The 16,439-nt window shown below is 57.4% G+C and overlaps 1 protein-coding gene across 3 annotated transcripts in view; it reads left to right on the top strand.

The window, feature by feature from the left end:
• Positions 1-16,158, top strand: part of TXNRD2 (thioredoxin reductase 2) — a 46,571-nt gene extending 30,413 nt beyond the window's left edge. For 2 of the 3 annotated variants that reach the window (XM_079762361.1, XM_079762362.1), the window contains exons 12-18: positions 6,767-6,903; positions 9,951-10,046; positions 10,498-10,590; positions 12,224-12,295; positions 12,468-12,565; positions 14,749-14,957; positions 15,891-16,158. In XM_079762361.1, coding sequence (XP_079618487.1) covers positions 6,767-6,903; positions 9,951-10,046; positions 10,498-10,590; positions 12,224-12,295; positions 12,468-12,565; positions 14,749-14,872 — 620 coding nt within the window. In that variant the 3' untranslated portion in view covers positions 14,873-14,957; positions 15,891-16,158. Of the gene's footprint in view, positions 1-6,766; positions 6,904-9,950; positions 10,047-10,497; positions 10,591-12,223; positions 12,296-12,467; positions 12,566-14,748; positions 14,958-15,890 lie in introns of those variants that run through there. The other variant, XM_079762363.1, reaches the window with a different exon arrangement.
• Positions 16,159-16,439: the final 281 nt, after the last annotated feature.

The following is a 16,439-nucleotide window of genomic DNA, read 5'->3' as shown; positions in this document are numbered from 1 at the left end:
TTCTTTTTTTTTTTTTTTTAATATATTTTATTGATTTTGTACAGAGAGGAAGGGAGAGGGACAGAGAGTTAAAATCATCGATGAGAGAGAAACATCGATCAGCTGCCTCCTGCACACCCCCCACTTGGAGATGTGCCCGCAACCCAGGTACATGCCCTTGACCAGAATCGAACCTGGGACCTTTCAGTCCGCAGGCCGATGCTCTATCCACTGAGCCAAACCGGTTTCGGCCCGACCACTGTTCTAATGCCTTTTTAGGTCAGTGCAAATGTCAAGTTTGTAACTACTGACGTCAAGAGAGACCCAAATCTGCTTGTGTCTGTGCTTGGCTTTTGGAGGAAAAGAAGACATTTATGGAGCTCATGCCTATCGGCACTTTCACAGGCCAGGGGAGTGGCCACAGGCTTGCCTACCACGCCGTGTGGCCGGCAGTGCACCCCGCTCCTGAAGCAGCGCCATCGGCTGTGCCCTTCATTTCCCTCCGCCCCGGCTTGCAGAAGCCAGGAGAGGGGCAGCGGGAAAACAGTGCCCTGTGCTCCCAGACTCATGCCCTCTGCTTGGGGTGAGCCACCAGCCAGGATGGAGAGCTGTGCCAGGTCCGCAAGCCAGCTCCTTGTGTCCAGGGTCACCGTGCCCCCCTCAGCCACCAGAGCCAGCCAGCCTCGTGCCACGGGGATCAGATGGGGTCTCTTTACCAAGTCAAATCCAGGATTTCTGGTTAGAACTTAGTAGAAACCAATTAGGACAAAAGGCAAGAAAAAAAAAAAAAACCCACCTTTGTGAAAGTTCTCCTAGAGATAAACGGGCACCACATTAATGTGCACCGTCTAAGTCTGCACGTGCCGCTCGGAGCAGCCGACAGCGGGGGAATTCCATCTCTAACTGTTACAGCCGTAATGCTGCTGCCATGGAGCACGTTCCTTCCTGGGGCCCCTTGGACCAGGCTTGGCTGGGACTGAGCTGGAGGTTCCGCTGAGTCCATGGGCTGCCTGCAGAGCCAGTGTGGCTTTTGTATGCGATGCTAGAGCTGGCATACAGGCCTAGACAGGAAAGACCCACACACGGTCTTCCAGATGGACTCTGGCCAACAGACATGTGCGCCCCCAGGGGTAAGCTCTCCCCGCTTGTCCAAGGAGCCTTCCAGGTAAGAGGCTCCCTCATGATGGCCTAGGAGGCTCTGGTGGGTGCTGGTGGTCACAGCAAGCAGCCCACCTCAGGTCACACTGAGGCCCAGGGCCTCACTCATTCATTCAACAAACATGGAGCCCTGCCTGGGAGGCTGAGGCCAGCAGGATAGCAGCTCTCTGTCCTCGGCGTGCTGGCAGCTGTGGATCGGCCTGGGACTCACTGAGAAGGGGCCATTTGAGAAAATAAAAGAAGCCCTTTGCTGTTTTTATCATTTTCCCTTAAGTCTGAAGGATGACGAGACACATATCATACATTTTTGAAAAGTAAGTCTCCGAAAATCCAACTGGAGGCTCCGAAGGTGTGAGTTCCCGTTTGTGCCTGGTTCAAGGTGCTGCACAGGCCTGGCCAGGGGGGAGTGGCCAGCCCTGGGGGTCCACGTGCCCCTCAGGAGGGTCGCTTGGGGGGGCCCTCGATGAGCCTGTGTGGGAAGCTCTTTCCGGGCCCTCGCCCACGCTGTCTGTCCAGCCTCCTAGACTCCCGAACTCCCAGCACTGAGCCTCCAGCTGCTTCCTGTAAATCCTTGCTGCATCTCTCTGATCACAGTCCTCACTCACCCTGTCATACTCCTGCTGGCACTTAAATCTTACCTCGTTACACGGATTGCCCTTCACTCGTCAGAACATGTGCTCCAGGCAGGCGTGAAATCGGGGGGAATGCCTGTCTTCCCATAATGGATGGAAGAGGCACGTGAAGCTGCCTGTGCCCGGTTATCTGCGCCCCCGTGCCCGGCAGAGCAAGTAGTAATTGACCAGGGGTTCTTGGGGGTCTCAGATTTGGCTTCTCCAGCGGCTGTGTGGTGTGGTGGCCAGGGAGCAGCAGCAGCTGTGGGCATCCGCGGAGGGCTGGCCCAGTCCGGTTGTACCGAGAACATCTGGGCTGAATGCTGATTCCGCCACCACTTCAGGGCCCTGGGGTGCCCTGGGTGGTGGGTGCTGGGAAGGAGGGACTGTTTCACCTCAGAGACACCAGGGGTCACATGGTCCTCCAATGGACCAGGCTGGGCCTGGTGAGGGAGGCAGCTCCACGGGCAGAGAGGTGTGGGGGCCCATTCACACATTCATGCCGATGGTTGTGGCCTCTGAAGAGGAAGGGAGAACATCTGTTTGTACCTGGAATTTTAATGTTCTCATTGTTTGCTGTAACAACGGCAGAGTATCATACGTGTATTCCCTAAGAAGCTCTTACAAGGCCAGAAAGTCATGAAAATGTCTGTAAGTGAATGAGAAAAGGCAGGAACTGACAATTTGTAAGAGGAAATAGAGTTAATGCGTGGCCAAAAAATAAGTTTACTAGTAAAGATCAGCACTGAGAGCGCACTGAGCCCTCAACCTCCCCGCCCCCCCTTTGGGAAGGAGCAGAGCCCTTAACCCCCTGAAGCAGCCATGGGGGTGCGGCCTCCTGCCTGGCCCCGCGCTGAGGAAGCCCCACCTGGCCCGTGGCCCTCTGGTGAGGACCTGCCCCAAGGAACTAAACTGACATGTGGACAGATGCCATCTCCAGCCCGGGGGTGTCCAGGGAGCAGGACTTGGGAGCCTCCAGGAGTCCCACCGGGGGAGCCATTCAGCAATACTTGGACCCAAGCTGGTGCCAAGAGCCCAGGCTGAAGGGGGAGAAATTCGGGGGCGGGGGGTGAGTATTGTGTGTGACACGCGGGGTGATGCAGCCCTGGGCACGGTGGGGGCTCCCCTCTTCCCCCAAATCCTTTGAGGAGTAGTACCTTTATTTTTTTAATCCTCACCGGAGGACATGCTTATTGATTTTAAAGAGAGGGGAAGGGAGAGAGAGAGAAACATTATTGTGAAAGAGAAACATCAATCAATTGTCTTCCCATACACAGCCGAACCAGGGATCAAACTTGCAACTTTTTGGTTTACTGGACGATGCTCCAGCCACCTAACAGCCATACCGGCCAGAGTAGTACCTTTATTTTTGCCTAAGATAAAAGGAAAATGGTCAAGGAGATGACTTGCCCGCATCTTGCTTTGTGCCATTTATGTGCAGCCTGGGCCTAGGCTGGGCATTGTCCGTGTGGTAGAGCTGCCCTGCTTGTGCGGCCAGCCATGGGGTTCCACCCTGGCACCCACTCTCCCCCCTCTGGGCCTCCGGGGGTCCTAAGAATTCTGCCTTCAAAATGGACTGTAGAGGCAACCTGATCCATGCATTTGTTATTCATAAATTTGTTATTTAGTAACAAATTTACTACTTTTAAATGTATCTTTATAGTAGTCCCCTGTTATGCATGGTTTTGCCTTCTGCTATTTCAGTTACCTGCAGTCAACTGAAGTCCAAAAATATTAAGTGAAAATTCCAGAAATAAACAGCGCATGCGTTTTAAATTGCATGCTGTTCCGAGTAGAGGGATGAAATCTTGCATGATTCCACTCCATCCTGCCTGGGACGTGAATCATCCCTTTGTCCAGGGTCTCCACGCTGTCTCTGCCTCCCACCCATTAGTCACTTAGTAGCCATCTCTGTTACCAGATCAACTGCCCAGGTATTATAGTGCTTGTGTTCAAATAACCCTTATTTTACTTACTAATGGCCCCAAAGCAGAGGAGTAGTAATGCTGACAGTTCGAATATGCCAATGAGAAGCCATAAAGTGCTTTCTTTAAGTGAAAAGGCATGCATGTATAACAGTGACTTTCAACTGCTTTGCCGCAAGAATTTTTAAAGCATGCAATCCCTGACTATTTAGCCAAGGGCACTGACCTCTTTTCCCTTGGATTGTCAAATGAAAAAATGACAACAGTCATGTAACAATAGCCGTCCAGTGTGAGTGAATCAAAATTATACCTATTTTTTTAGTCAGATTGGCAAAAAATATATTTTTTGGTGTGCCACAGAATTTTAGTAATTAGTTTAGGTTTGCCATGAGATGAAAAAGGTTGAAAATTGCAGATGTGTAAGAAAAAAAAAGTATAAGTTTCAGTACAAGGCACGGTTTCAAGCATCCACGGGGGGTGTTGGAATGTATCACGTCCGTGAATAGGGGGGATACTCTATTTTCTTCAGGACCTCGGATGTGGTTTGCTGGCATCTGCAAGGTGTGTAGTTACCATGGTTACCACGAAGTATGTGAGGAAATGCTCTTGGCCTCCTGTGACTGGCCAGGCAGGAGTGCAGGAGAGAGTTGGGATACAGCATGGTCAGCATCAGAGCAAGTTGGTCTGGGGCACCAGCTTGCCCCAGCCCCCAGCAATCCGCAGGAAGCGGTGGGCATGGTGAGCTGCTGTATGCTGTGTCCCCCAGAACTGGGGGCCTGGGGAAGAACCAGCGCGCTGAGCTGTGAGCCCTCTGCCTGCAGGGACCCTCGGCCTACCCAGCCAACCCCCCCCCCCCCCCCCCGCAGTTCTGCCCACGGGGCCCAGCTCCTTCCTCACGGAGGCATAGCATGTTTCAGTCCCTTCCCAAATGCACGAGGGTTCCTGGGTGCCCACTGGTTCCAAAACACCAATCTCCCTTACTTGGGAGTCAGGCCTGGCCCCCACCCACCCACCCCAGGCCATCTTGTCCAGGGCAGGACACTGGCTGCGGTGGCATGTCCCACCCTGCATTCTCACGGGGCTCCATTCATACCACTCTAGTGCCGTCAGAATGCAGGGACCTCGGAGCCTCTTGTTGCCTATGTCTGGCCTGATTGGTGATAGGTGCCAGCCTGCCTGGCACCCGATTCCTGTGGCCAAGCAGAGTGAAGAGGCTGGAGCCGGCTCCCCATGAACTTGAGAAGCACGGCTTAGCCAAGTCTCTGTTTTGACTTCCCGCTTCAAGAGAGCAGCTGGAGACGAGGTTTCCCTTTCACACGGCTTGGTCCTCCAGATGTTCAGATTGGCACCACCCGCTTCCCGACCTCTGTGTGTCTGAGCCACTGCGAGTTGTGGGAACTGTGCCTTAGAAATAATTAGTTTTTGTCATTAGGGGATCATCCTGAGCCTCTGGGGGCCATGAGCTGCCCACTACCCTCGAAGGGTCGGGCAGGAAGAGCTGCCTTTGCCACTTGCTGCTCCGTGAGGCCACATCGACTAGATTAGGGGAAAGGGGACCCGTGCTGACAGCTCAGCTGTGATGACGCCCAGGCTGTAGCATGTGGAGTCTGGCAGGGAGGCCGCTGCGCCAGCACCCCAGGGACCACTGTCCCCTGCCCCCCTGGCCTCTGCACCCAAGAGCAGGATTAACCAAGCTGACTGCACCAAGGGTGGGTGTGGTGTGCTCTGCCCCTGGGCCCAGGTCTGCTCTCAACTTTGGGGGTCTCAAAGCTGGGGCTGCCTGCTGGGCAGGCCATGACACACAGAAGTGGGGGAGCTGATGTCTGCAGCATGGAGCTGCTGCAGGAACCGCCTTCCAGCCCCCTAGAGGGGCCCTGAGACCCTGAGCAGCGTGTGAGTTTGTGCATTCTCGCTGCTTGCTCAGGGTTGGCTCCCCTTCCGGTGGCACCTGGGGCACAAGGCCACAGCGTATCCACTCAGTCTGATGGCAGGATGGAAGCGTAAAATCACCATGAAGTGCTGTCCTCGCCCCAGTGCGACCCGTCAGGAGGAGCATGGGGAGCCCTGGGGTCACACAGAGTGGAAGGGAGGTCAAATGGGGACTCACGAGGCCGTCAGCTCACCTGGGGCCCACCGATGGGCTCCATAGAGACTCAGTGGAAAATGCACGTGCAGGACAGGAGCCACGGCTTCTGTGAGGGGCCTGGGTATGGAGAGTCCGTGTCTTCCCCGGGGGGGGGGGGGGGGGGCGTGATGTCTTTAACAGCTGCATGGCCCTGTCCCCTCATGTCGGTGGCTGCCCTGCCATGTCCAAGGCACCCAGGCCGGAGTGGGCTACGCCAGGATCGCGGCCCCTTCATGGCGGAGGGGTTTAGTGATCACAGGCTCGATGCACATCGCCTTTGGGTCATCACTGCTTCTAGACCTTTCTGTGGTAAGAACCAGGAACTTTATATTAAAAAAATAATAATGAATTTCAAATTTAACATTACGGGGTTTTAACTGTTCTCTGTGACACACAAGCTCTGTTTGCAGCTTTATTTATTGTTAGGACATAGCCCTCTGAGGATATTCAGTTAAAATGTTGGTTCCTTTGGTTCTTGAACAAATCATCTTTCTTTTGCTCTGTTACCAGCTGCATACACACTCAGGCCCCTTTGTTTCAGGTTATTTATAGGTCATAGGGATTTCCCCCATTTTTAATTTAAATTTATTTTTTAATATGTAATCATATAGATGATTAAGAAAACAAAATTGTATCACAGGATGTGTTTAGAGAAGTCCTATTCCTGTCTCTGTCCCTTCCCCCTGCTTCCTCCCTTTCTGAGGCCCACTGTTTCTGCTGGTCCTGCCTCATCCTTTCATTGATTCTTTGTGCAAATAAATGTAAGGTGTGTGTGTGTGTGTGTGTGTGTGTGTGTGTGTGTGTGTGTGTTTAAGGCCGCGGAGGCCAGGAGTCCCCCGACGATGTTTGTGTTTGATGTTTTACCAATTCTGTAGGCAGTCTGAGAAGTGTTTCAAATAAACCAAGGGATCTTGGTCAGAACGGCTAAAGAAAACTGCGGTAAATAAATTGCTCTTTCTTTCCTTCAGGGCGAGTTCCAGAAACCAGAAATCTGAATTTGGAGAAGGCTGGCGTGAACACCAACCCCGAGAGTAAGAAGATCCTGGTTGATGCCCGGGAAGCCACCTCCGTCCCCCATATCTATGCCATTGGAGACACAGCGGAGGTATGGCTAGTGCCCGATGCCTGACCCCCCACCCCCACCCCCGGCCACCTACCCTGGCCAGGCCTTGGGGAAACACATGGCCAAGTCCCAGGTGCCATTAGACTTGAGTTCTGGGAGGAATCGGGCATCAGCCTCTGCTCTCTCGAATGCTCTTCCTTGCCGTGGAGGGCAAGTGGGGACGCTTACCAATAGCTTAGAGCACCGTTAGCTGATTCCTATTGCAAACCTCTGCGTCAGCTCTGAGGCAAGGGCACCTGTTCTCTGCCGTGGCCGCCTCAACCTCCCCGCAGGTGGGCAGAGGTGCAGGCCCTGGAAATGCTGCCATGTTGGCCCCAGAGCACTGGGTCTGACCTCCTTGCCTCAGTTTACGCTCTGATCTCTGGGCGGGTCCGTACTCTCCCTGGGCTGGCAGATGGGCAGGGCCTGAGGGCCCTGGAGCCTGACAGCCTGTGGACCCAGCCCCACTCAGGCCTGCCTGTTCCCTCCTCTGGAAAGGAGGGCGCACACCACCTGCGAGTCCCTGGTGGAAGCCCTGTCCCCCTCACAGGCTCCTACAAGCTGGTCAGTTGTGGGGCCCCTGCTCCCCCAAAGCCTCAGGAGCAGTCAGCCTGCCCCACACGTGTGCAGCACATACCGAGGAAGTGGCTCAGGAGAGTCCCTGGTCAAAGGGGACTGAGGGGCACCAGGCGCCCGGACCCCAGCAGCCTCCTGGCCTTGAGACCTGCTGGCATCATTGACGTGTATGTTAGTTTCCCCGGGCTGCCATCACAAATCACGCAAACGGGGCGGCTTAGAACGATGGGAGTTTACTTTCTCTGGTTCTGGAGCCTGGAGGTCTGAAGTCTCCCCCTCCGAAGCCTCTAGGGGAAGGACCTTTCTGGCCCCTTCTAGCAGCTGATGGCCCAGACGGTCCAGGCTTGGAGCTGCAGCTCTGCAGTCTCTGTCTCACGTGACCGTCTCCTCCAGGGGGCTGTGCTCTTGCTCATCTCTTGGCAGGACCCTCTCATTGGATTTAGGGCCCACCCTAATCCAGTATGACCTCATCTCCATCCTTACCTTAATCATTTCTGCAAAGACCTTTATTTCCAAATAAGGCCACATGCTGAGGTTCCAGGCAGAGGCGAATTGGGGCGAGGGAGCGGGGGGAGCTATTAAACCCACAATGATGTGCTAATTTACATTCATTCATCATGTACTGACTGAGTGCCCACTGTTCTGGTACCAAGCACTTTTCTGGGTTCTGGGGCCACTGCAGGAACAGATAAAATCCCAGGCCTCAAAGAGGTAACATTCTGGTAGTGGGCACAGGTGACAAATACATGAGTAAACTATTTCCGATTCAGAAGATGCTTAGTTATTGGGGGTCAGGAGAGACCTAAGGCGGGGGTGGGGGGTGGGGGAGGGGGCAGTGAGGGAAGCCTGGGCTGGAGAAGAGCTAGAAAAGGCACAGGTGAGCTGAATGAGGATGCTTGTGCCCAGGTACCCAGGGAACCCACTTTGGGAAATGCCTAGGGGTGGGGAAGCCAGTATCTAAGGTGAGTGGGTCCCTAGGTGGGACATCCTGGAGCTGAGAGGCAGTTGTCACTGATGCCATGGGACCATCCTTCCCTCAGCGTCACCTGCCAGCCTCTGCTGTGGTCATGATATTTGGGGGCCTTCGGGAGAGCTGGGACACATGGAGACAGGCCAGGGCAGGTACATGCAAGGCTGGGCCTTCCTGTTGTTCCTGAAGGGCCAGTTTTCCCATCCGGCATGGGGCTTCGGGGACAGCTCAGCTGGGGCGTGTGGCCAGAGCTCTGGTCAGTTCTCCTCCAGGTCAGCTCTGACCATCTAATCGTCCTGTTGTGTGAACGGAAGTGAGTGGCTGTACATGTCCTCAAGTGTCCCGTGGACCCAACCTGCATAGCCAGCCGCAGTTGCTCAGTGTGATCTCTGATGGCCTGGAAGTGGCATTCGCTGCTGGTGTCCATCCTGTGAGCTGTGCCCTCAGGTAGCATCATGGTCTTGGGAGAGAGCCCAGTTCGAATAAGACGCGCTCTCTACGCACCCCAGGAACTGAGTGAGTTGGAGTTCCATCAGCTGCAGGGCTTGTGCTAACACGGCAGAAACTGTTAATATTTTAGACCAGCGGTCGCCAACCTTTCGGACCTCATGGACCACCAGTGGTTCGCGGACCACCGGTTAGCGACCGCTGTTTTAGACCACATGGCCAGGAACATACGGCACACACAAGGCATTATTTATTCAGATATTACATTCGCTTACTTGGAAAGGTCATTCTGAGCAGGCACAAGGGTTAACACCGCAATGGTCCAGGTTGGGGGGGAGAGCCATTGTTGAGTGCGATATTGTGCGCGTGCGCCTAGAGGTTTCCGCAGCTAGCCAGGCTCAGTGGAATGCACAGCCTGCTCTCCTGAGTTATCTCTGTGGATCTCCATTCATTTCTGGAATGTCAAACAACATCTGCATTTCCTGCTGCTGCAGGGGTGATTGGCAGCCTGTCCCAGGCCTACCCGTGCAGGAACGCTGGGGGCTGTGTCCCCCACTCCCCCCCGCAGGACACACACTGGGACAGAGGGGACCCCAAGAGAGCGGCATTTTCATTTTGGGTTTGTAATGGGCTGTGATGAGCTGTGTCAGGAGCACACGGAATGCTTCCAGGGCCCGGTTTAGCCAGAATCCCAGATCATTGAATGGCTGAGTGGCAGCAGGATCTCTTTTGAGCTTTGTTGTGGGCTCAGCTCTGCAAGGTCACTGACATGAAGGAGGGGTGCAGGGAGAAGCCACAAGGGAGCCTGGCAGGCTCGTTAGAAGCTCACCGCTCTGCCGGGGAAGGTGTGATCACCCAGAGCCGGACAGAGGGAGGGAGGAGAGAACCACAGGCTTGCGGAGGGCCTGCTGACCCACTGCAGAGGCCCAGCAGCAAACAGCGTTGGGGAGTTTCTGAAAGAGAGACACCTCACTAGGGAGGTGGAGGGCGATGGAGGGACTGCACAGACTCCCTTACAAGACACGCCGAGCTAACTCCACTTCTCCTTCCTCATCAGGGGCGGCCTGAGCTGACACCCACAGCTATCATGGCAGGGAGGCTCCTGGCCCAGAGGCTCTGCGATCAGTCCTCAGACCTGATGGACTATGACAATGTGAGTGCTCACTGCTCTTCACAGGCTAGCTTCAGCCTGACGTGTGAGGGTACGTGTGCGTGTCTGTATGTGGGGGTGCACGTATGTACACATCTGTGTATGTGCATGTGGGTGTGTGGTGTGAGTGCATGCACGTCTGTGTGTACACATATCTGTGCATTTTGTGCATGTCTTTGCATATGTGCATGCATATTATGGGTGTATATGTACACATCTGCATGTGCGTGTGTGTGTGTGTGGGTGTACATCAGTGAGTGGGTGCATGTCTGCATGTGTATGTGTGTGTGCATACGCGTGTGAAGTTTAGCTCTGTGGGTGGGGCCCAGGAATAAGTGAGTGAGTCTGCCCACTGCTTGTGGCCTGCCAGCCAGCGTGTCTGGTGACTTGGCCCAGTGAGAACCTTCAATCTTGGGTCCCCAGCGGTGTGCCTGACTCAGAACCTTCTTTCCAGGTCCCCACGACCGTGTTCACCCCGCTGGAATACGGCTGTGTGGGGCTGTCCGAGGAGGCGGCTGTGGCACGCCACGGAGAGGAGCACGTGGAGGTGAGTCAGGGCCCCGAGCAGAAGGGGCCGCCACAACGTGACGCCTATGTGGCACTCGTGCCCTCTGACACCCCCTCCCTGAGAGGCCCAGCAGGCGAGCAGGAGAGCTGGCTTTCCTGCATCCCAGGACTGCATCTTTGAGGGCAGGAGCAGGGCGGGGCATGGGGCCCAGGACCAGGGCTGTGAGGCCGTGATGTGGCTGGAAGGGACATGTGAGTGGGAGTGTTAGAGGGTGGCCTCGGGAGCCTTTGGGGTGTGGCCACCTCACAGGGGACACGTGTCTCCCTAGACCTGGAAAGGCTTCTCCTGCACTCTGACCTCTAACCCTCGTCCCCTATCCTCCTGCCCCAGCCTGGCCCTGCCTCCAGGTACCTCGACTTCCTGCAACTCCCCAACTCCCCTGTGGTTCCTGCCGTCTGTGACCCCTCACCCCACCCAGCCCCATGCCAGCTTCTGCCTCTGCTCCTCTTACGAGACCCTCCTAGTCCCCGCAGGCCCCCGGCAGCCCAGACTCGGCCTCTCATCCCAGAGGCAGGGCTTTCCTCAGACAAGGCTGCTTCTGGGGTCTGCTCCGACGGGCCAGCTGTGCCTGGGCTGGCACAGCGCGTGCCCAGGCAGCCTGGCAGGACGCGGGGACACTCTGGATGCTGGAAGCCTTCAGTGTGGCTCCCTCTCGCTGCAGCAGCCTGCTGGCGGGCCGATTAGAAACCAGACCCCATGTGGCCAGCACAGCAGGGCTTGGTGCCCTCTGGGAATAAGGCACTGGACTCCAGGGCCTGCCCCTTGCCCCAGCGCCCCAGTCCCCTCCATCAACAGGCCAGGCTTGACAGGCCGGCCTTCCCCTCAGCACTTTATTTGCTATTTTTGTTTGATTCATCGCAAGTACACTGGGACATATGTTCATGGCATTTTATAATGTTGTTTTATGTTTCACAATGTTGAATGGCCAAATACCCTTTGTTTGTTTTTTTTACAATTCTGTCTTAGTTAGAACAATATTCTCTGAAGCTCCATTAATTAATAATGGCTGTGCAACACATGTGAGGGCCCTGCTCATTTTTTACTCGGCCGCAGCCCTGAGCGCGCTGTCGGTCCCTTCTCGGGTGCTGAAAGCCTTTGTCCGACAGCTCCGGTGTGGGCTTGGGGGGGCCCCTGCGCCTGCCCCCTCCTCCCTGCTCAGTGAGGGCCCACCAAGCCCCAGGGTGCCTGAGGGAGGCCAGATGGCCACCCGCTCACCCGCTCCTGTCTCCCACTGCCTCAGTCACCCGGTCACTCTGCAGCGTCCACTCAGACTGCCCTCCTGGGTGGTTCCCATGCCCTGTGCTGAGCTTTGGGCCCAGTGACCAGTCACAGCGGGTGGCACGCACCGGGCGCCTGCTCTGCTGCCGTGGTTCATGGGGCCCTCGGCCTGAATGGGAGAGGCCTGCCCTGCAGTGTGGCTCTGGCCATAGACTGTGTGTGGGAGAGAGGCTGCTCTTCAAGGCCAGCCAGCCACGTCCTGGCCCCAGACCGCAACCACGTGGGAGATCCCGAGCCCCTGCTGTGTTCGCACAGCCCGTCAGAGCTGGAAGGAGTCCAGGGGGCTTGATGGGCTGCAGCCACTGACTCCAGGAATCGGTATCTTGTCGCCCAGGTTTATCACGCCTATTACAAGCCACTGGAGTTCACAGTGGCTGAACGGGACGCGTCCCAGTGTTACATAAAGGTGAGTGTCCTCGGGGGCCAGGCCGGGGCATGCCAGGGGGTGAGAGAGAGGGAAAGAGTGGGCCCCGGGGGTGGGGGAGCCCCCCCATGGCCACACATACACCGGGGGGTGGTCCACAGGCAGCCCTGGGGTCCCCCCTCCAGCCGATGGCAGCTGCCAATGTGGCTTTCAGATGGTGTGCCTGCGGAAGCCCCCGAAGCCGGTGCTGGGCCTGCACTTCCTGGGCCCCAACGCAGGTGAAGTCACTCAGGGATTTGCTCTGGGGATCAAGTGAGTCCGGAAGAATGCGGCTGTTACTCGATGCGCAGACGGGTGTCCCTCTGAACGCTGGCAGCACTACAGTGAACGGCCGCTGCGCTGACGTTGCTTTCATGTAGTGCTGTCTGTGTTTTCGGCAGAACGTCTCCTCCGATGGGGCAGGTTCAGCCAGACAAGAGGCAGCTTTCTTCTCCAGCCAAACCCAGTTAAGCCGGCCACACTGAGTGTGTATGGCCAGGCCACTTGGGGAGCAAGAGGAGAGCATCATGTCCTTGGCTGGCCCTCGGGGCGGGGGCGGGGTGGCACTCTTTGGGTCTTCTCTAACTCAGAATGAGCAGGGTTGGGGCCCTTGTTCATGGGGCCCAGCACCCAGGTGGTCATGAGCCAGGTCTCAGCCTCAGGTGTACTGTGAGCGCCAGCCCCCCCGGGCAGGCACTCGTCTGCTGGAGGCCCAGCCATTGTCTGGATCTTGGGCACAGGCTGTGCACTGTGGGGCCCCTGCCTGGAGCCTTTGCTGACAGAGGTTCTGGGTATGAGTGGGTTGTCTAGGGCAGTGAGGAGGTTGGGCAGCTGGGTGTGGGCCTGCCAGAGGCTGGGGGATGGGGGGAGGGGGGAGGGGCTGGACTCATAAAGGAAGACATGTACCTCCCGGATCCCCACGGATGCTTGGGGTGTGTGGAGGTTCAAGGAGCAGGGTCGATACCCAGAAAACCTGATGATGGAGGACTACAAAGGCGAGGGTCTAGTCCAGGCGTCCCAGGGACACCTCAGCCTCCGCATGGGCCCTCAGATGGGGCACCCGTCACAGGGCAGCGAGCCTCAGGCCTACCATTGCCCTCCTAGCCCTTCCCACACACGTCCAGGTGATCACTGGGTGGTGGGGTCAGGTTCTCCCTGGAGGGGAAGGGGAGCTGGGCCTTGGAGGAGAGGAGGGTGGGCAGGGCTGGGTCCAGGACTGGACTAACATCCTTGGAACGTGTGTCTGTGGTCCTTAATCACGGGATTCACCTTACATAGAGTGACCATTGGCAGGAGGACCGTGAGCCTGGTACAAGGCTCTGCTGAGCCTTGCCAGAGCCCCCTGTGGGGAGGGCAGTCCACCCTGGGCACAAGGAGAACAGCTGAGGGTGCCCCCTGGAGCCCAGCCCCTGACCTGTGTGAGGGCTGGCAGGCTCCAGCCCAGATCCCTGTGGCCGCTGGGACACGGAGAGCCACGGCTCTCCCCCGAAGCCATCTCCATGCTCCGGCATGTGGATGCTTTTGCCAGGACTGTCACTCAGCTGGAACAGTTTCTGGAAACTCAGCCTTTTTAATAATGCAACTGCAAAGGGCTGGTTAGAAATCAACAGTAATTATAGTACGAATCCAATAGACAAGAGAACACGAATAGGCAATTCAGAGGAAGAGAACATAAAAATAAGTAGAGAGCTGATGTGTCTCAGTCAGGATTTTAAAATGTAATTGAAACCCCAAGAAACCCTTTCGGTCGGGGAGGGTGTCCAGCAGACCCTTTTCCAGCGTCCGCACGGGGGAGACGCTGAAGCTCTGAGCAGGTGAGTGGAGCCATGAGAACGGTGTGTCAGTCAGTCGGGAGGAAGGCCCTCTGTCCACATTTGAAATGAACACACTGGCTGGCAGGACTCCGCCCACCAGCTAGCCATTCCAGCACGCGTGTGCACAGACGTAAGAAGAGCCGTGCGACGGGAGTGCCCCGGGGGGTGCCCACACACAGCGTGCCCAGGAGTGCACAGTGCGTGGGGAGGGGTTGTTGCTGAGCATGCAGGCGGCACTTGTGTGATAAGTGCCGGGTGCTGAGCAGCCGAGCGGGCTGGGCGGGGAGCAGGGCAGGTGCAGGCTGCGGGAGTGAAACGTGGGCTCAGGCAGACTGAGGTGGAGCCTCAGCCCAAGCGGAGCTGCATCTGGTGGGCAGCGAGCAGCAGGGGGCCAGGCTGGAGCAAGTGAGGGAAGGTCAGGTGGGAGGCGGGCATTTTCTTGGAGGGAGATGCGATGGGTCCAGCTGTTGTTGGCAGGTGTTTCTGGCTGCTGGTGGGAGGAGAGAGGGTGGGGGCCGGGGTTGGCAGGGGGTGAGAAGACCAAGACTTCTGAGGTGCCCTCCTGTGTGCCACCTTCCCGGGGACAGGGTCACATGAACACGTCTCCCTGCACTGCCTCACGGCCCCTCCCCCTGCATGTAGGTGTGGGGCCTCCTATGCGCAGGTGATGCGGACAGTGGGCATCCACCCCACTTGTGCCGAGGAGGTGACCAAACTGCGTATCACCAAGCGCTCCGGCTTGGACTCCACCGTGACTGGCTGCTGAGGTTAAGCCGCCATCCCTGCCAAGCCCAGGGCACACGGCACAGCTGCTGCCCCCACAGCCAGGCCCTTTGGGGCTTTGGATCCAGGTACGTGTGGGGGGGCTCCCAGTAAGGATAGAGCAGTGACAGAAGGGGGGAGGGTGCCACTGTGAACTGCCCTCCAGGTGCCTGGCAGGCTGTACCTGCTGTGCCACCTCAGAGGGGAGCCCTGGGCCCGGGCCATAGTAACCAAAGACACAAGGATGGGAAAGGAGGCCACTGGGGGCCCTCCCCCCACCCTCCCCAGGATGCCCCAGACCCTGGCCTGGCTGCTGCTGCTCCCACAGGCAGGAAGTGTCTTGAGGCGGGGCTCACACCCATCTCGGGTGGCTGTGCCGGGTGGGTCACTGGGTGTGGAAAGCGCCCCCAGGCTGAGCCCCGTGGGCCGCTGGGTGGGAGGAGCGGGCCTCCCTCTCCCGCCCTGCTCCGAGCAGAGCAGCACCCGCTCGTTTCTCTCTCGCCCAGAAGGTGGAGATGCTGCCTTGCGCACAGCTGCTTCTGCTAGAGCTGCGCAAAGCCGGCTGGGCCAGCCGCGGCCGGGCCGGAAGCCTCTAGCTACACTGTTGCCTCCAACCCTCTTCTGAGGAGGAAGACATTAGCGAGACCCTCCCTGACCCCTGCCAAAGGGCTGCCTGTGGTCAGAGCCTTGCATCTCTCAGACCCAACATCCTCCGGCCTCAGCCTGAGGGGCCGTGCAGTGGCTCAGGGCCTCTCCAGGGGCTCCGTGGGCACCTGCTCCACCAGGTGCCCCCGTCAGGGCTGCCTTCGATATAGACAAACACGGGGCATCCTGAGTGTCACACCTAAAAGATGATAAAGATTTTATCATCGCCAAGTAGTTTTCACAGTACAGTACCCCCAATGACTCATCCCGGGGGTACATCTGCCCTGAGAGGGTCCCGGCGTGGGGGCACGAGAGTCGTGGCCACGGGTATGCCAGGATGGTGTGGCCGTCTCATGCTGACCCCCCACCTTTGGCAGGACACTGAAGGCCCAGCCCAGGCGACCCTCAGCCCAGCCTGGAGAGCCCCGGAGGTATCTGGCGTGGGCGGCGTGTCTGGATGGACTGCCCGTGTGCCCTGCAGGGATGGCTCCTGCCCTGTTGCCCCTCCTGCCCGGGCCGGCCCTGCCAGGCCCCCGATGCCAGATGATGACGACCTGCGCAGAAACCCACCCCGTGGGCTGCCCACGTCTGAGCCCCCCTGGTATTTCTGGAGTGCAAATAAAGAGGGTGTTTTCCTGAAGTGTGCCCTGCCTCTGGTGCCCCCGATGTGCCCCCACCAGCCTTACACACACACACACACACACACACACACACACCCGCATCACCTCCCTTCATCATTTGGGAACTGCTTCCAGATAGTTCTGCAACAGGAGCTGGGTAGCATCCCTGCGTTCCTAGCATCAGTGCCTCGGAAGACCCTGACCCTTCCCACACGGATCTCGGGGAACCTCTCCCGGGACCCTCTACGCTCACAGGTACTCTGAGCTCCCGGTAGGTGAGCATCCTGCCAGCAGTGTGACCCGGCG

This window comes from Cnephaeus nilssonii (genome assembly GCF_951640355.1).
Source record: "Cnephaeus nilssonii genome assembly, chromosome: 22".
Lineage (NCBI taxonomy): Eukaryota > Metazoa > Chordata > Mammalia > Chiroptera > Vespertilionidae > Cnephaeus > Cnephaeus nilssonii.
This window is presented reverse-complemented; position numbering and strand designations above follow the sequence as displayed.